At 35.7% G+C, this 21,429-nt stretch overlaps 2 protein-coding genes across 5 annotated transcripts in view; both read left to right on the top strand.

The window, feature by feature from the left end:
• LOC145661242 (uncharacterized) overlaps positions 1–21,429 on the top strand; it is a 729,570-nt gene that overhangs the window by 78,658 nt on the left and 629,483 nt on the right. The gene's annotated exons all lie outside the window — the stretch shown is intronic.
• On the top strand, positions 2,585–4,818 carry LOC145661230 (uncharacterized). The gene has a single exon (XM_081726690.1). It carries the CDS (start codon positions 3,133–3,135, stop codon positions 4,099–4,101), a length of 969 nt encoding a protein of 322 aa, XP_081582816.1. The 5' UTR covers positions 2,585–3,132; the 3' UTR covers positions 4,102–4,818.

The raw sequence follows: 21,429 nt of genomic DNA, 5'->3' as shown, positions 1-21,429 counted from the left end.
CATACGTTATAGTTTTTTTTTTTTTTTTTTTTTTTCTAGTTCAGCTAGCTAGAGGGTCAAAATTTATATGCAAAAATTATGCAGTGAAACTATAATGCCTGTCAGATAGGCAACCCAACCATTCTTCTTGTCACCCAGGTTGCATGTTTTTCATCTTTAAATTGTTTTGGGTTGATATTCTTTCCGTGTGAAGAATGTGGGACATGTCGGCTGGCCCGAGGTTCTGTCATTGCTCGTCGTTGGCATTTCACACATGTCTTTACTTTGCATAAACATTATACTTCTTGTTCGAAAAATTGATATTTCAGCTTGTAGTACATTACTATATTAGTGAAAAACATGACAATTCTGCTTCCTCTCCCTAAGCAAAACCTGAAATAATACTACTGACGGACACACAGACACAAGAAAGTAGTACAAAGAAATTATGAATCACAGAAGCCAATCGAAGGGTATTGTATATCCGAAACAGAAATATATTTCTAGTCATTACAAAAGCACAATGAAAATCTATACGAAGAGTTTAAATACAGTTGTGGAGAAGAATGAAGAAAAGTAGGTGAAAATAGAAATCCCGTAATTAACATGGTTATTCAATCTCGCCTTAACCCAAATTGACGAAAAAGTGGTTAATACAGGTTAAAGAAAAGGGCATATTGGTTATGGATACTTTTTTTTTTTAATGACAAAATTCCTTTGTTTATAATATATAACTGCTCCAGAGTCTAACCTCCTAGAACTCAAGAAATTTGGAATCCGAGCGAAAATTCGGGGCAAATTTTCCTTTGGAATCGGAACACCCAGCGCGTTATTCATACGTGTTTTTGCGTTCGCTTCCCCAGCGCTCGGGCCCACCATACATTTTATAGTTCTGTTGGTTACCGGAAGGTCTTATTTTACTTCATATATATCGTAAATAATTTTACTTTTAATATTTTTATCATTATATCTAGTGTATTTACTGTCACTTTATGAATTCAGGTTTGTGGAAGCCAGAAACAGATTAATTTAGTTTCCATTATTATAAAAGGGAATAGTGTATTGGAACTCTTTAGGGTTCTGGAACTGATTCGAAGGTATAACTTTATTTTCTTCAAATGTCTTTAATTTCTTCCTATAAATGTATTCTAGAAGGAGCTTTGAATTTTATACCAACAAAAATATGAAAACGGAGTTGTGTTAGATTCAGTGTTCGAATTGACGGGGGAGGGATGCCAGGGATTTTTCTCTGACAAAAATATTCCCCCTCCAGATTTTTTTTTTCGAATGGTCGTGAAGATAAAAACAGGAACAACTTTTATTTTGTATATGCAAACTAAACGAGCATTTTTATTTTATCTAAAATAATATGTATTGATGCAAAAAAAAAAAAACTTATTTTGCCAGGGGCATGCTAAAGATGTTCGAAAAGGGTGGAATGGTCACAAAATATTTTGATCAGCAATTCCTGAAAAAGCATCCTTGAACGCCGTCAGCATCACAACATTCTCTGAAACAAGTGATGGTCTAGTTTCACCTAGAAGCAACTACATGTTTGTAATACCAAAAGCATAATAATAAAAATACGGAGAGAGAGAGAGAGAGAGAGAAAGAAAGATGTGGTTGGGTTCTCAAATGGGTGAAATGCATTCTTCTCTGAGAAAAACATTCAATTAGCACATTACTTAAGCCCGGGATTAATCTATATATTTATTATTATTTGTTAGGCTTTCCAGAGATTTTGAAAGCTGTTTTACATGTTTATTAGTTCTTACCTTAATTTCACTGGAAAGCTTTTTGATCGAAAGTGTACATGCATATATACTCTGTACATCACAGGAATTTTATTTAATCACTGCTACACTTGGATGAGAATAGGTATCTTTGAAAGACAGAAGTTAACCGAAGATTTATGTTTTCATGCAACTTTATAGTGATAAATTAAAATTGCTGCTAATCCTTGTTCCAAATTTCTCACTGAGACAGTATGCTGGTTTTGCAGTTCTCACACTACTTGGCGAGATTTAGACGACTTCCGTAACATGCAGGAAATTGTCATAGATGCCAGGCACACATTTGCATTCTGCGGGTTTCAGATATTTGTTCATCCCGCATCGTGTAAACAAGGACGAGCTCATCATTTATGTTTGTTTGTTTGCACCTGCTTTGAACAATATTGCTGCTATGTATCATCCATATCAGAACCGCTTCGTTATTCCTACCTTTTTTGTTTTAACCGTTTGTTAACTGTTCATTTAAGTCAAGATTGTGTTTACAATTCACTTATTGTGTGAAGGTCTTTCAAAGTGGCAGAACAAACGGACATTAATGCAATATTAAAATTTAGTTTTGTGATCTTATTCTCTAGCTATGCATGTAGGGGCACGAAATCTGATCAAGAGTGAGAATAGAAATAAAGTAAGGAAAAAAATGGAATGTTGTTAACGTCATGGAAGACCACCATTCTTTGTAATCATGAGTGATGATAACGACCGAAGCGTATCATTATTATTTTTATCTACTTCGATAAGATAAGAAAATCTACCTATTTGAGTGTGCTTAAGCTCTTTGGTGCAGGAAACTAGCAATTGAGCCTTGAACAAATGTGTAACATTTTTGTAAGCACTGTCGAACGACAAAGAAGTGTTTGGCGAAGTGATTGAAAGACAGTTTTGCTGGAGCCAGTGACCCTCGTGGCAGCTTATTTTGTTTTCGAAAACATATGTAAAACTTAAATGTAAAGATTCGTAGCTGAGCAAACTATTACACGCAAAATTTGTGAAAAAAAAAAAAAAAAAAAAACATTAGTGACAGTATGAGTTTACAATTGCAATAGTACGTGAGGTACAAGAGCAAGTGTTTTCGTTGCATTTTAATATTGGAAAAGAGTCAGGTGGGCAGTTATAGTACCGGTACCTGTGTGTTATGCACAAACAGACGGTAGACGAGCGTGTCTTCAACAAGTGGGAGTGGTTTAACAACCTGATCTGAAAGCTACAGGAAGGAAGACTGCAAGCAAACACCCACCTGCCTACTCGAACGAGAGGGGAGTGGGAAGCCTTACGTGTGTTGAGTGTGCGGATTTGTCAGTTCTCTTTCCTTTCTTCTTCACCCTTCTTTTTTTATTTTTTTTAAATAGTTGATCGCTCAACTATGTCGAATAACGGCTGCGCTGGCAACAAGGTAGTGTTTGATGAGGGAGACGATGATTTTGGTTTTGTGGAAAGAGACAGTGCAGTGCTGGGCAAAGCAGAGAGAAGTGGTAGTGAGGATAGCAGTAGTACATCAAGCATTGCTTCTGCCACCCATGACAAGGGTTCATCAGTGTCGTCATCAACATCAACCAACACAGATGGGAAGCAATACAATAGCTCAGGAAGGGCGGAGGTGGACAGCAATACAGGAAAATCGGGCAGTGGCCTCCAATTCAATACGTCCCCGAACAATATGTCCGGTGGTTTACAGCATCAACAGCCCGTAACACAATCACAAGTGACTACGACGACTGCAGCAGACACAAAAGCCGTTGCAAAAACTAAATCCATAAATACAAGAAAATCATCCACAGTTGATAAAAAGACAATGTCCATGACAGTGGATTTACCTAAGACATTTGAAGTAAAATATCTCGGAAAAAGAGATGCTCGTGGGCTGTGGGGCATCAAACATACGAGAAAACCAGTGGACGAAATGGTGGCTGATGCGAAGAACATGGCTCCTGGTAAAATTCTTCCACTTGTTGAATTAGTAGTGTCCGACAAAGGTGTTCGTATTTCGGCGGGTCGTAAATCGTTAGCCAGAAATTTCCCTGAAATATTTCATCCTATCGACTCTATATCCTATGGTGTACAAGATCTTGTATACACTCGAGTGTTTTCAATGATTATTGTAAGAGAAATCAGTGCAGTGAAAAGCCAGCATCCTTTTGAGTGTCATGCGTTTGTGTGTGATAGTCGTAACTCCGCCAGGCAACTTACATATGCATTAGCATCAGCATTTCAAGAATATAGTAAAACTGTCAAAGCTTCTGGAGGAAAGAAAAATAAGAAGTTCGCTATCGACCTCCGTACGCCAGAAGAGATTGAAGCTGAATTGAAGACACCACAAGATTCAGAAGCGTGAAAAAGAGGGAGGAAAAGATTATATAAACACTTCTAATCTTCATGAAATGTATTCACGTCCATGTTATATATATATATTTCGTGAATTAAGTGTCGTGTTTCAAAGAAAATGAATTTGCAAGAGAGAGTGATTTACACTTTTTACTGTGACTTGCATAAATTTGTGTTGAACGTGATAAATCGATATATTAAAGTGCTGCTTTAATTATGTGCATTATAGTGATCTAAAAGATCAGTATTGGCCATTCAGAGTTCCTTGTGCTTTGTAATTATAGTTATTCGTGTAATTTATGTTGAGTTTCAAATTCAACAGTAGTATCCTGTTAACTCATGATAGGAAAAGTAAGTGCAGTGTACACATTTAAAGATGGACAATGGATGTAAGTTGTTTTACTACAAAATCAGAATTTTCTGCTAGTGTTATTATATTTATGTGATATTATTATAATTAAGCTGCATTCTAAATTTCTTTGTTATCTTCGCGAAAAGAGAGCATTTGCGACAAACTAAATAAGAATAAAAGCGGAAATCAAAAGAGATTTTTTGTTTAAAAACAATAGCTAAACAATAATTTCTGTAGCATATTTATTACAACACACTTAATTATGAAGTAATTTCAATTTTGTTTTGTGAGGAAACGCTTATGGGAAGTATGTTTGTGCTATTTGTGTAGAATGAATTCTATATCTATTCAATAAAACCTAAGTCTGAATAGTAATCTTAGTTTGAACTCTGTTACTGAAGAAGATGCTGAGATGATGCTATAGGCGTAGCCAGAATTTTCATATGACTATGCACAAAAGCAATGAAACGAAGATCTTTGTATGGGTATCACAAAGTAATGAATACCCACCCACTCTATCACAAAATATTCTCATGCGCCTATTTTATTAGAGTTGCATTAGATAATAATATTAGAATATTAGAAATGCATTAAAAGCCAGATTATGTGATATAAGTTTAGCATTCCTTTCAGCAGCGAGGCTATATGAGAAATAGACCTACAGGTTAACATGGAATCCGAAGCACATGAACTCCCGCCAGGAATCGAACCTGGGTCTCCAATGCCAAAGACGCATACGCTAATTGCGCAGCCACGAGGGAGCTCGAAAGCCAAATAGGTAACGAAATTTTAGTGTGTGTTAAAAAAAAAAAAGAGAGAGAGAGAGAGAATCAAACTATTGCACAGAACTATCTATGGTGCTTTTATTTATTACACAATTTTCGTCCCATTTTTAAAGAATTGTTTTAGGTGTATAATTTTGGTTCCAAATTGGTGTATCGTGTTTACAATCAATCAATCGAAGATGAAAAATTATTACTTAATATCGCAGGCAGGGTGCGAATTGGCGGGGGGGATGCCAGGGATTTCCCCCCCTGACAAAAATCTTTCCCACCGTGGAGAAGAAAAATTTTATCCCTGGCAGGGATAACTTTTCTCCCTATGGAGTATTTTTAAATGGACATAAAGATAAGATAGTAAAAGGGAACAATTCTTACTTTGCGTAGCTAACCTAAATATTACTTGAGTGAAAATTTATGAAAGATCTCACATCTCAACTGTTTTGTACTTGTTAGTGTATATATATATATATATATATATATATATATATATATATATATATATATATATATATATATATATATATATATATATATATACGGGGGGGAGGACTGGGTGCGCATATGGGTGAAATTCATCCCCCCCTGGGAAAATTTTTCAATTCGCACACTGATCGCAGGTATATCACTAGTTGGCTAAACTGAGGTTAAAATGCATTGAGTGATTTGGAGTTTAGTGTATCTTCCAGCAGTGAGGTTATTTGAAATATGGACTTGCACCTTAACCTGAGATCCGAACCACATGAGGGGAAGACACGATGGCTCAGTGGAAGAGCGCTTACTTCTAGTGCATAGGATCCTTGGTTCGATCCCCGGTCAAGGAAGTTCGTAGTGGACAACATTATGTATATGGGTTTTCTCGGGGTGCTCCCGTCTCCTTCCACATTCTCATTCCACCGATTATTCCATTATCATTCATTTGCCTTAGTAATATGTCCCTTGGCCTAATAGGCATAATTGTGGGACGTTAAAGTGAAATATTTCATTTCCGAACCACATGAGCTCTCACCGAGAATCGAAGCCAGTTCTTCCTCACTTGCAAAGGCAGTTAAGCTAGCCATAGTTTTGAGAGAGTTCTTTGAGTCAATATACGTAAATAAGCCGTTTCAAATAACATGTATGAACTTTAGATGTGACATCGACATTGTTCTTATCAAGTATTGAACCAATGTTGGCCGATCGCAGTGGGGGGCAGTTGTCCCTCTGAATTTTCGAAAGGTGTTAAGTTCTTGGAAATATGTCAAAACATACTAATTTGCTCTCACACACTATAGCATTTAATATATTACTGTAGTATTTAATAAATTACGTTGGTTACATAAGCTTAATTGGTCTGGTGTCGAACCAGCAACTTTTCGTGCCAAATAAGTGCTCCACTATTCAATCAACATTACAAAACGCACAAAAATAGAAATGAAATCCATTACTATTAGTCTAGCGTTACAACTGTTTGCAGGGTCATCATGATTTTAACGTAGTTTTGTCAACTGTCACATAACAGGTTACTGTTTTGATGCATTCTTTACTTGAGGATAATCACTGAAAGTGAACGTTTTAACTGTGCTTCCTGTTAGCAGAATTCTTTCCTATTACAACAGTGTGGCATTTAGGCAAATGGATAGATGTTCGTGGAAGAGGAACAGCAAATAAATGCCTTTAAAGGTCTTAATATGCTTTTATAACCTCAGCAAAGGACAAATAAAACATGATGAATGAGCGTTTTCTATGTATTTGTTTAGTACTCTTGTTGTTTGAATGTGATAAAATATGAAGGAAGAATCACATGAATCTATTTCCATAATGGCAGACATTCTCAACAAATATTAGTTGTTCCGCTTTACTTAGTTTCGCGTTTTTCTCTTTTTTAATGTAAAAGCCATGTCTAACAGTAACATCGTCAATCTCTTCATTCACGAAATCTCTTTGGAAGTTAGGAATTTGTTTTGCTTTGATGTATTTAAACAGAATAAATGCGCTGTGCTCTCAATATTTTATTTTAAGAAAAGTTTATTATTATTATTATTATTATTATTATTATTATTATTATTATTATTATTATTATTATTATTATTATTATTAATTTACTAGTAGTAATAAGAGGAGGAGGAGGGGAAGAATATTTCATTTTGTATAGTCTTGTTTAAATAACGAACATTCAAGTATATTTTAAGTAGCTGTCCAAATAAAACACAAGCTGCATCAAATAATTGTGGGGACCTTGAAAAAAAAAACGAGTTGAGAAAAAGACTCATAAAGCGTTTCGGTGGAGTACGGGTCATAAACATGGACATTACGTCAAAATGATGAAAAATGACTGGAAGCGTTCGAAATGTGGAAATGTTGATGTGGAGAAGAATCGAGAGAATTTGCCGGGTTGAGTGGGAACGAGTGAGAGGGTGTTAGAAATGGTGGGGCAGGAAAGAACAATTTTAGATAATAGTAAAAAGAGGAAGTGAAACAGGTTGGGATATTGGCCAAGAAGGAAATGTACTTTGTGTTTACTTTTATTTTATTTTATTTTCTTTTTTACAAAAGTTATTGTGGAATGCTTTCTTAAATTGAGCTGAGGGAGAGCTATTAAATTCACCCCTCACTGTGGAATAATTTCAGCCACATCCAGTGAAACTTGCGGAAAAGAATTAAAGAAAATTTTCAATGATTTTTTTTTTAAATAAAAATTACTGCGAAAATTCTTTTTAAAATTTTCTTGAAGGGGTGGTAAATTCAAGCCTTTTTCTTGACTGATTTGAACTTTATATGCTGTGGGAATAATTGGGAAATTTCAAAGAACAATTACCATATTTTATCAAAATCGAATTATTTTCGTAAAATCCTGAAAAAATACTTCCTTGTCATATAAATAAGCGAACTTCGAAGTTTGGGTCGAAGTTAACCATTTTACCTGCTTGAGCGATTTAAGTAATGGGGATAATCGGGTACCCTAGTGATGATACACGGAGAAAGCTGTGGGGGCAACCTACTCCCGAATAGCTTTTCAGTTGTGCAGAATTAAACCGTGGCGTAACCAGAAATAAAAGAAACAGGTAAGAACCGTTGACGTACCTTTCTTGGTCCACTTTGAACATGGTGTGTTATACTACTTTGCATCACATTGCAATTAGGTCTATTCGTCACAGCATCGTGTATAAAAGTTACTGACAAAAATATAACAAATCATGTACGTATATAATTTATTACATTATTGTTTTATTGTTACATAATCATCATCTAGGAGGTCCTTTACAAATGGGTCGTCTGAGTCCGCGAGTGTAAAAAAAAAAAAAAAAAAAAAAAAGGTGTGTTTTATCAAAATCCAATACTTTAAACAGTTAATATTGGAAAACGTTTTTTTTTTTTTTTTTTTGTACATACATGTGCAAACTTCCAACATAAGGGTGGATTTTACACCATTATTCTTGATCGACTGCAAACTTACTCCCCCCCCAAAAAAAAGAATTGGCTTATTACAAAGGTTGTAGGAAGATATATGGTGACTTTCAATAAAATTAAATATATATATTACGAGCTTAAATTCATGTGTATGTCGAGGAACACACACTAAAAGTGCCAATTGGAGTCGAATAGTGGAAGTCAACATTTGACGCAGCAAAAAATGTTATTAGAATTACTATCCGGTTGAATCTTTCATTACATTATTTTCTGTTTTATTTTATTTATTTATTTTTTGTTTCATATAAACTTAAATCAACATGAAAATTATTAAAAGCATAATTGAATTAAAAGTTATATTATGTATATCTGATTCTTGTAATGTAAAGAATGTGTGCATGAGCGAAAAATCTTCATTTCCCCCGGGTTACCAAGTTTGTAATGGTTTTTAATTGTCAGACAGAGCCGATATGTTGCAATTTGACATTCAAACATTAACGATAGGATATGCAAAGGATTTTTTTCGAAAGGAAATTGTCCATAACTTAAATTCATGTGCTGCATTGTTGTATATTCCTTGTCTTTAAGTGTGTTCACAATAGAACCCTGAATACACCTTGATTTTTTTAAAAAATCTCTACACATATAAATACACTACAGAATTCACCTACTTCCTGATGTAAAGTATTCATTAAAATTTAATATGTAAAGCAGTTAGGTTTGAAATCTATGTATTATTTTCTTCACAGATTGAATGAAGATTACTGAAATCATTTACTGACTAGGACAGAATAACTTATCTTAAAATTTAACCAATAAATAAACAACGAGGAATTACTTTCCTCTTAATGTGATACAGAACCCTGTACTTACGTTATAGATTTAGAAAGCTCATTTCTTTAGCACTTAAGGTTGTTTGTCTCTGTAGAATTAATGTGTATCAACAAAACAAATTGAAATAATTTTTCAAGTCTGCAAACACAGGTCTCAAAAAATTATTTTGGAAGAAGATAAAATACATCAATTTGTGTTACCATTGATACTGATGTATTGTTGTAGACAGAAATGGAATATGAGCGAGATATAATTGATTTTGTTTCATCTGATAAGAACAAATACTTGTCGGGGGAATTAAACGTTATGGCGCGGTGAAGAGAAAATGATTCTGTTTAGGAAAATATACACTGGTACCATTACCGTTTGAAATTGTGTTTTCTTATTATAAAGAGCAAGGTCTGAAGTAGGAAACGACCCTAGCCTTCACGGAAAGTATTTAATTGACAAATTGTATGATTGGAAATTAACGCCCCTTTTCAGCACGAGAGCTATATGAGAGGGGATCTACCATGTAAAGTGGGACCTAAACCACTACTATATAGAGTTTATATCCTAGGCAAGAATACCCGCTCGGGATTGAATCCCGGACCTCGTGCGGAGAAAGCACATTCGGTAGCCAGCTGGCTACAAAGGGAACTTGATTGAATCTAGGGCTGCAGTGGCTCAGTGGTAGAGCGTTCACTTCTGATGGCTGGGGTCCCTGGTTCAATCCCAGCTCCCGCCAAGTGAACTTTGTGGTAGACAAACACCGTGTGCGTGGGTTTCCTCGGAGTTCTGCCGATTCCTCCCACTTTCTTCATTCCACTATTTCATTCATTTCTCATCACCGTCTCCTTTAACCTAGCCTGCATAAAAATGGGACGTAAAACTAAAACATTTTGATTGAAGCTACTGTCTCAGCAGTTGGCTATACATGATTAAGGGAAAAGAACGGAAAACATCCATAATGGTGATCAGCGTGGCTTAACCACAATGACTTGAGGCTGCTATTTAAAAAAATAACTATAGCTTAAAAGATTGTAAAAGCTGTTACCAATGAAGAGGGTACAAGGATGCACAAACGTATATTGCACCAACTATTCAGCTCCGTCGCTACGTGGAAAACCAGGTTCAATTGCCGGCGAGAGCTTATTGCCGAGTTCGGATCCACCATAAGCTATAGATCCACACGTCTCATATAGCTTCGCTGTCGAAAGGGACGCTAAACTGAAAATCAAATTAAATCTTCCAACTATTGATATTAATATATAGCGAAAGTATATGTTCGAGAGATTTCAGCATTTCAGGTATCAAGTCATTGTGGCCAGGCTACATCAAAGGATGAACTTTTCGAAATCTTAGACTTTTTGCCTTAGTACTGTCTCAAAGTCGTCACATTCTCATTTCATAGCAAATTAAAGAGTGCGATAACTTTGAACCTGACAATTCCATTTGGGAAACTGGAACAATCCATGTAAGACCCTTCGACAAGAAGAATCAAAAGTAAATTTAGAAAAAAAAAATGCAGAACGTAATCACGAAGGGAAGGTTGATAATGTTACCTAGGACAAATAGAGCATGCACAGTTCGATGACAGTTGTTGACGTCTAAAAATTGTACAAATAAACAACTATACGAACGATTTACATGGTGTTAGGAAGTATTTGCTCTTGATTAATAGTCGTTATCATTATCTGTGTGTAAGCGAGAAATTATATGCTTCAGTTAATGATTATACTTTTAATTTACAGAAATTAGTAAAAATAATAGCAAATCAAGAGGTGAGAGGTAATTCTTTGTCGAAACTAGTTTCTACGTAATCTTCAATCACTATTAAAAAAAAAATATCACCGATGGTACACCGGTACCCTGTTTTTCTTTTTACGTGCTCCTTTTCGTCTACCCTTATAGGAGAGTACAAACAGCTTTTGATAATTCGTCACCATTAATCGTATTGTGAGAGTATTCTTTATTAATTACAATTAATCATATTGTAATTATGCACACGGTATACGAACAAAATCTCGCGGCCGAAACCTTGCCTCCCAAAATCCAGCAAGCCAAAATCTCGTCGATAAAATCAGCAAAACCTTACGGCCCAAAACCTCGCCTAGCCAGTATTTTGCGTGGCCAAAGGCTCACTATCCAAAATTTCGCTTGACCAAAACCCCGCGGGATAAAATCTCGCCTGGTCAAAATCTCATGGGACAAAATCCATCCATAACAATGTACTCAATGAGTTTCTACGATCAAAATAATAATAATAGCGAGAAAAAGAACAAAGAGTTAAGTAACATGGAGCCAAGAAATGCTTAATTTAGATATTAGAAGCGTGAAAAATTGACAGGCTCCAAATGAATGGATATATAATCTTTAAATAAACCCAAATAAAGAGAAATCTTATTCCTCATTCTTCACCCCGACCTCCAGAAAAGGGCACTATATATTGAATAAGTTTAACCGACCTCATCCGATCGAAATCAAAGTTAATATGATAGTGGACCTTGACCTGCTATATACGAGTAAGAATATGAAATATTATGTTGTGCAACCTTACGGTTTCTGAGTTGTGGGCGGACAAATTTTGCGTCATACCCGTACACTACACTCATCCAATTGGGATCAAACTTGGTATGGTAGTAGATCTTGATCTGTTAGTTAGCGTGTGAAATATTACGTAATGCAGGCTTTGAGTTAACGAATTATGCACAAACGAATTTCTAAATCACTGGACATAACATAAACGTAATAAATGCCGTTTGAATGGCAAAGGTCAGTCTTGGGCAGGACAAATAAAAAAAATTGCGTATTTCACTTGTAATATAATTGTTTATAACCTTTTAAGTTTATACATATAACGATATATAAACAAGGTGACCAGAACTTTTACTTTCAAAAACGGGACGCTCGGCGAGCGGGGGGGGGGGGGGGTAGGGCTTATATATCTGACTTCCACATTGCATTTTGGGACTCAGCAGTGCTTTCAATTTACAAAATATACAAGTAAGAATGATAACACAACCCAACAATACTTTTAACTACTTGAACACTCAGAATTCCAACACAATTTCCACTTGAAACACAGAACACTCAATTCCCATTTGAACGTTCAGAAGTTCCAGACACAGCTGAACCTTCCCAATGAGTGGTGGTACGGAAGAGTGTAGAATTTGCATTGACTGTTTATATTTTGAATAATTATTACTTGACACCTGGGTCATTTTTGCTTAAAAACGGGATATTTAGGCGTCCCGTTTGAGAATCAGATAAAAACGGGACAACGGTGGGAAAATGCCCGGCTGTCCCGGCTAAAACGGGACGTCTGGTCACCTTGTATATAAAGCACTTTACAGTGAAGAAGTCATGGCGAGGTTTTGTATTGACAGAACTCTTTCCTAATGCCCCAACTAGTTTCTCTTCCTCTATCTAATTACGTCTAAAACTGTTCTTCGCTTTCCTACTGTTCCTAACACTTTCTCGTTCGTCTTCCGTTTGACCCAGCTTATACTTGTACGATGGTAAATTAATTAATTTTTAAAAAAGTTTGAAACGTTAACCTGTGTTTCAAAATCACATTGATAACTTACAACCTATCAGACGGTATCAGTTCTTGTTAAACTTTCTGAAAGCTTCACAATGTATTTCCTAGTAATGAAATCATTAGTTATATTTTTTTCTTTTTAAGTATTACGCCTATGTGAAATACTTCTCCTCTTATTTCCTATTGAATTTGGAGCGGAATTATTGACCTTGTAGCGCAAAGCGATCGTAATAAGATAAGTTTATTTCTGAATTTCCTTTGTATTCTGTAATCGCATGATGACAGCGTCACACGATAACGAGATAGTCTAACATGATAAGAATTGAGTTACGTTAATGACATGATTTTTGTGTCGCTGCAGAATTTATTTAGGTTTTTCATTGTCAACGTGCGTGATTTCCGGAGAAAATACTCCTTTCATAACTAGAGTATTTATACTATTCACTTCAAGGACTTCTTTTTTAGTTCCGAATGAAAAATATAAATTCTTCAGGGCTATGATGAGTTATCAGTACATCAACTGATTATTATTATTATCTGACCTCAGTTGTTGCTTAGTAAGTGAGACATTCGAAATGCGTTCGACTTGCATGGAGCAAGGTATGGAAGCTAGTGTCTTTGATTTCTCTTCAGCATTGAGCATTGCGTATACTCAAGTCGTTGCAATGTTTTTCTTCATCCAGAAATAATGCAAATCAGAAAATACATTTTATAACCATTCCTTTTATGTACCCACGTGTCCACAGATGTTTCGTTTGTCCAGCCTACATCAACCTGTGAAACCCAGATTCTGCTTATGTCTCGAACATGGGATTTACTGTGAAGCATTCCTGTTTTCTGTAGGATAATCTCAGGGTCTTTTCCAAAACCGAATATTATCCATGACAGATACATGCCATTAAATATCAAGGGAAGCGTCGTAGATATTATCATTGCCTTTGAAGTTTCTGCTGCGAGCGTGAATACCCCAGTATAGGGATCTCTGGGATGTCCAATAGATACGTTATGCCGTGTAGAAATTATGTATGTGACTATATCCATGATCAGGGCGGATTTACAGGAGGGTGCAAAGGTGCACGTGCACCCCTTCTTCGTTGTAAATATACACTACCTAAAGTGAGAAGCTAGCAGTGAGTGTTGCAAAATCAGTAGTTTAAGTCAATTTTCTGAAGATTGAAGGAAAAGAATTCATCGTGAACAAACACTTAGCATTTCCAAATGAATTCCTCATTCACATCACAGATGCCTAAAAGCATTTAAAAAACTCAAATTTAATTCAAATGTATTGGTAGTTATTGGTGCACCTCCCCTCAGAGAATTCTGGATTCGGCCCTGTCCACGATTATGTCTGAAATCATTGGATGAAACCAGTGGTGGTGGTAGAATTTTTGGAAGGTATTTGCTCGACCATTTTCAAAAATATAGCGTTTGTCCACCCCGCTATACGCAGGTACACATGTTCTTTCGTGAATTAAAGGCGAAATTCATCTGCTGGACTATAAAAATAATAGATAGGTACACGCATTATTATGTCCCTAGATGAAGTCTTCAGAGAAACATTAAGATGAGGAAGAGGTTTTCTTCGTACTTAGGTACACCTTAAATAGTCTGCATGTTGATATATATATATATATATATATATATATATATATATTAGGGATGGCCAATTCCGGAATTTTTACTTTCCGGAATCCGGAAAGTAAAATCGGAAAATTCCGGAATTCGGAAAAATTCCGGATTTCGGAAAAAATCCGGAATTCGGAAAAATTCCGGAATTTAGAAAAAATCCGGATTTCGGAAAAATTCCGGAATTCGGAAAAATTCCGGATTTCGGAAAAATTCCGGATTTCGGAAAAAATCCGGAATTCGGAAAAATTCCGGAATTCGGAAAAATTCCGGAATTTAGAAAAAATCCGGATTTCGGAAAAATTCCGGAATTTAGAAAAAATCCGGAATTCGGAAAAAATCCGGAATTCGGAAAAAATCCGGAATTTAGAAAAATTCCGGATTTCGGAAAAAATCCGGATTTCGGAAAAAATCCGGAATTCGGAAAAAATCCGGAATTCGGAAAAATCCGGAATTCGGAAAAATTCCGGAATTCGGAAAAAAATCCGGAATTCGGAAAAAATCCGGAATTCAGAAAAATTCCGGAATTCGGAAAAATTATTTTTTCTTTTTGTAATCCTAAGAATTTTGTTCAAACGCAAACGAACAAATTTCCTTTTTGTAATCCTAAGAATGTATGATGCAAATTAAGCTGAAACTTACATCCTAAAGTATACACTACTCAATCTTCCCATGGTTAATGAGATGTAGTCCAAAAGTACGATGTACTTCTAATATTTAATTTTTGTTTTACTGTGATATTGTCCAGAGGTAAGACATATATCACACTGAGATAAACAACTTGACATAATGAAGATGTTATCATACGTAGTTTTCCAGAAAATCGTGAGAAACTAATTTTTGTGAAGTTAAAATATGCGTCTCTTGTTGCCAGTGGGATGCAATTGATAACTTTTATGCTGGAATAGTCTTATTATTATTATTATTATTATTATTATTATTATTATTATTATTATTATTATTATTATTATTATTATTATTATTATTATCAATCGTTTATGTACTGTAAAAGAAAAATGTGAACCGTTAAGTAGTAGATTTTATCTGTTGTTTTTTGATATCTTCTAACAGTAATAACAAACTGCTTGTAAATACGCAATGATTATCAAGGACAATGGCATATTAATGTAAGGACTACTCTGCAGACTAGCAATAAATAATAACAGATAAACAATAGTTGCAAAAAAAAAAAAAAGTAACTAACTTGGGCACGTCAGAATGTTCGCGAGAATATAGGGACGCATTGAGACTAGCAAAGAGCGTGCTATTATCATTACTCATAGGGCCGTACGATGGAGGCATTAATGTTAATGGCTCTAATGAGCACTTACTTGCTCTAACGGTTAACCTCATTTTTGAGATGATTCTTAGAAGGGGCGTGTTGGCTTAAAAAGCACACGTTATCTGTGGAGTACTAACGATTTGCGTCACTATCGAACACTAACGTAGCACTAGCGACGTTTAAAGTCGAAATTGGAGTCTGACATAAGTGGCTTGTCAACTTCACGGACATTATATTTTCCTTGACGAGAGAATTTTGCGCCCAGGAAATTTGCGCCCTACCACAAAAATATGAAAAAATGCGCTCGCAATATATTTGCACTGGGATGTTTGCGCCCTACCCCAAAAAGAGGGGAAAATGCGCCGGCTATATATTTGCACTGGGATGTTAGCGCCCTACAATTCAACTTATTTTTGTATTGTGTAAAGTAACTTCCACTCACACTTGAACTAGGCTTGCCTATCATCGTCTCAGTGAGTTACTCCATCCGTTATAATATTCCGAACAAATGAAAAAAATACAATTTTAGTTCACTAAAGGGCAATCCATACAAATACAATTTTTCATTATACTACAAAATTTACAAAAAAGTATAAATGACTGATATATAATTATTAATATAATCAAAGAGTATAATTTAATCTACAAAAGGTTGTTTGGCTCTACCCAGATATCTCTGTTCACAATCCTTGCGAGTTGTTTGGCTTTTCAGGACACAAAATATAGAAAAGAAAATGTAAAGTGAATGTAAAATCAGTTCAGTAATATTATCAAGAAAACTATGTACAGTGTGTTTACTTGCTGGAATTCAAACACACAATTGCGTTCAGTTGTTCTTTCAGAAAAAAATGTTCCGGGGGGCACACTTAGTATTCCGGAGGGGGGTCACTGCTGGTACTATTCTATTTATTATTATATTATAGACGTATTATTTTGATCTCCTCCGAGGGGGCACTCTGAGAGCTCTGGGGAGGCCAGTGTTCCCCCAAAATCATCTCTGGAAGAAGCAGTGATTGCTTTGATCCGTTGTGTTCTTTTGGCTTATATTGAAGTTTATTCTCCCCTTATATAGCCACAATGAAAATAAATCACAAATGGCATGGTTGTGGGGGAGGATTGTTTATGCTGTAATGTCAGCCCCTCCGAGCAAATGCGTAAGCTCCAATAGGTTCTTTTATTTCGCAGGGCTCAACTTCCCGGTGGAGGTACATCGCAGGCGCAATTTTCCCTGTTCTTGAGGTAGGGCGCAAATTTCCCAGACGCAAAATTCTCGACACCGTTCGAATGACCTCGGAAAACTATATCTTTTTCAATACTTTTTTATATTCTTTTACTCGAGATTTCTTCATAGCTTCTAATTAAAATACTTACTAATATATCCTCATTTTATTGTCCTAACCAATCAATATGGGTATGTTGTCAGTAAAATATTTAGATTGATCGAGCCTCTGGTGTGTAATCACAGTATTTCATATCATCCCTCCATTTAGAAATCTTGGCTAAACGAACCAATATATGTTGCCAATAAAATAGTTTAGAATGATTGAGCCCCTGGTAAATAACCACAGTATTTCGTGACAGACCCCCCCCTTCCTATTACCATATTCTAGCTACATGCCTGACTCAGCTAATTCTCTACATTCTTTACCAAGCACACATTTTCTAAAGCGGAAAATGCTCTCTAAATACCTAAGCTCATTATTTTCAGCAGATGCACAAATTGGGTAACATTCTATCTACATGAATGTTATATATATGTCGATTACTGGAAACCGCTTCTCGCTATCTATTACCATATTTACTATATAATGATCAACGTTAAAACCGGAAATGGTTGATTTGTACCGCTTCCGGTTTGAATATTACATTCATCAGGGAACTCGATTCTTAACTATTGACTCTGTACATCATGGCCAAAATTGATTGGTAATCCATCAGATAGTTCTTGAGACTGTTTGCTTCACTGACGGACAGAATGAATATATGGCTATAGAGTTTTGATAAACTAAATTCGTTAATGAGTGATGATGGAACAAATATAAGAAAGGTAGGCCTTCCACCGGGAAAATTTTCGAACACAAAATTAGCCATCGAAAACCCACATGTCCTGGGTTAGAATACCATAGATGAAAACTCTACCACTGAGTCATCAATCACCCGCTTATTAGTTTTATTAATTATTATATTAATATAAATTAATGAATGCCTGCTTATGTTAATTATTGAACAATTACATTGTACACTTCGTAAAGTCAAAAATTATAAATTTGTATTTACTGTACATACAGTGAGCGCAGAAAGTGTTCGTACACCTATGCTATTGAAACGAGAATGCCTGCGAAAAAGAAACAGAAAAATTAAGAAGTGTAATAACACACACAATGTGAATAATGAAAACTAAGCTTTATGAATGTATCAATAAAGAACCACAAAGACAAGTTTAATGGTCAGAAAGTAAATAAATTCCGTAGAAAGTGTATAGAGTAAACGCAAAAAGTGATCGGACACCTGACGTACGAATACGAAACAAAGATACCACAACTGGGGTTCACTAGTATTCACCTGAGTATACACCTCTGTATAGCATTACGAGTAACAGAATGAGTTTAGTTGTGAATAGAAGTGAAAAAACTGCACGTTGGGCTGTCAAAGTGGGAAGCAACCGAACAGAAACAAATGAGGAGACAAGAAAAGTAATTATTAAATTGCATAAGAAGGGTAAGTCTTTGAGAAAGATAGCAAACCTTGCAGACAGGCCTCGTACAACAGTACAAACAATAATTGCGATGTATAATGTTTCTATCACTGTGCGAAAAAAAAAAAAAAAAAAAAAAACTGGAAGACCAAGACTGTTGAGCGAACAAGATAAACGTTACATTATTAGGGAAAGAAAAAAGGTTCCAAAAAATAGTGCTGTGCAATTGGCAACGGATCTGGAAACACGCGGTGTTAAAGTATCAGCCAGTACAGTGCGGAATATTTCCAAGGTATCATGGTTGGATAGCCAGGAAAATGTTCTGGGTGAACAAGACAAATCGTATAAAGAGACTAAAGTTTGAAAAAGAGTATAAAGATAAGGGATCAGGCTTCTTTCTGGAATAGGGTCACATTTTCGGACGAAAGTAAATTTAACTTTATCGAGTCCAATGGGAGGCGTATTGTATGGCGCAAGGTGAATACAGAGATGAATCCTCAAAATCTCGTCCCTAAAGTAAGACACGGAGGAGGGTCCGTGCTCGTCTGGGGTTGTATGAGTGCCTCAGGGGTGGGTCGTCTCCACCTTATCGATGGAGTGATGATCCACAAAGTGTATATTAACATATTAAAGGAAAATCTCCATACTAGTGCGCAGAAGATGGTTCTTGAAAACAATTTATTGTTCAGCAAGACAACGACTCCAAACATACAGCGGAAAATACTCGATTGTGGCTACTCTATAATACCTTGAAACAGCTTCGCACACCTCCCCAATCCCCAGACATGAACCCCATAGAACATCTATGGTCTGTTCTGGAGACAACAATCAGAAGGCACAGCTTCTCTACTCAGGGCCGGCGCTAGCAATTTTGCCGCCTTGGGCGGTGCTTTCACATGCCGCCCCTTTAATCCGCAAACCTTATTTTGACAGATAACGTTCAAGTGTCATTTAAAAACATGTATAAAATGGAAAAGTAAACAAAAAAAAAAAAACTACCTTTCTGGAATGTTCACGTAATATTTAAACGACTCTATACTGACACAATATTCAGTATGCTCGATTTCGCTGTATATCTGTAATATAGAGCAGCGCATACAGAAAATAAAATTTTAAAAATATACTTTAATCATGACTAAGAATTTTAATTTTTAGGCTTATTTTATATCAAAAGGCGTTTTCAACAGAGTATGGAGCAAGAAGATAATACAGTAAATCAGATATTATGGTAAATGTAAGTGATTAGCTTAAGCCTTATAATGTACTAAAACACAATAGACATACATAAATTTAACATATCTTAATTGAAAGAAACTTTTCTTGCTTTGATATGAGCAAATTCCTTTATCACATCACGTAGTCCAATGTTTTAGCCAATTTGTGTTCTATTGATATCGTCGCTAGACCACTCAAGCGTGTTTCAGACATAGAAGAGTGTAGATAGTTTCTAATAAACTTAAGTTTCCAAAAACTTCTTTCTCCACTTGCCACTGTTACAGGCAAGATTAACAAAATTCTACGTGCAATACTAACATTGGGAGCAAAGTCATGTTTCTTAATTATTATTATTATTATTATTATTATTATTATTATTATTATTATTATTATTATTATTATTATTATTATTATTTTGTGAACTTTCACAGGCTTAATTATAGTGGATAACACTTTCAGTTTGTCTTTCAAATCACTGGGGTTAATATCTTTCAATTCTTCGTGTGTTAAAATGGTGGTAAGTTTAGTACACTTTTCAGACAAAAAGTTCAGGTGGTAGGCTATATCTTTACGATTACTTATATCGCAAAGAAAATTGAAATATTCGCTGTGATGTTTAAGTTGCTCAAATCTTTCTCTTAAAAGCTAACACAATCACTTCTAGAACTTTGTAATAAAAATCGATCTTGTATCTTGTTTGTGGATGTTTTCAGTAGCTTCATCCTCTGCCTCGTACTGAAACTGTCTCTTCTTTCGACTTCGAGCTTGCACTGTATTACGTATCAGTGGATCACCCGTATCTAATGCTGATGCCAAGTCCATCGTATCAACTAAGTAAGATTTAAACTTTGCATAATTTCTGCTCCTCTCAAAGTACCCAGATATATTTTCAAGAAATCCTACTGCATCCAACACATGAGAATCAATGCTTTAAAGTCATATCAGACAACGAGTGAGTAAAGGAAAGAAAAGTAACTCAGCTGGTTTGCTATACACAGAGCATCGTGGACGACCATTCTATCGGTTCTATTGTCATTACTTATTTGAAGTAAGGCATCATAAACTTCCTATATTTGATAACTGAGTCAGAGCATCAATTCGGCTCTCCCACTGTGGTGGATTATGATTTTAAAGTGAGACTACTAATATGTTCCTTTAGTATGGCCCAACGTTGAACTGACGCAGAAAAAAAAAGTCATAAACTTTTTTTTAGCTATACAAAAAATGAAACATTTCTCAAGAAATAATACGCTGTACGATTTACTATATTCGGAATGAACAATTTGTAAATTGGTCAAAAACTCGCTATTAGAACCTAAATGTCTCTAGATGCTACCAGGGGCGAATCCAGGGGGGGGGCGATCGGGCGATCTCCCCCCCCCCAGAAGAGGAAACTTTTTTATTTTATATATAAATAAAATATATAGTTTATTTTTTGACGCTCTTAAAAGTAGCTCTAAGTAGCAGTATTACAACCCACCGCCCCCCAGAAGTCCGTCCTGGATCCGCCCCTGAATGCTACAGGCTAGAACGGCCTGTCTCAAGTGGGAGTGTACCTTTTGCATACTTGGAGCGGAGCGTTAGAACATTATTGAATAGAAAAAAATATAAAAAGACACCGTGATAATCTTATGCACTCTAG

The sequence above is a fragment of the Thermobia domestica genome, chromosome 1, assembly GCF_964235325.1.
Source record: "Thermobia domestica chromosome 1, izTheDome1.hap1.1, whole genome shotgun sequence".
NCBI classification, from domain to species: domain Eukaryota; kingdom Metazoa; phylum Arthropoda; class Insecta; order Zygentoma; family Lepismatidae; genus Thermobia; species Thermobia domestica.
This window is presented reverse-complemented; position numbering and strand designations above follow the sequence as displayed.

Bases quoted from the DNA above. Each gene is read 5' to 3' on its own strand.
- LOC145661230 (XM_081726690.1), top strand. From the start codon at position 3,133: ATGTCGAATAACGGCTGCGCTGGCAACAAGGTAGTGTTTGATGAGGGA.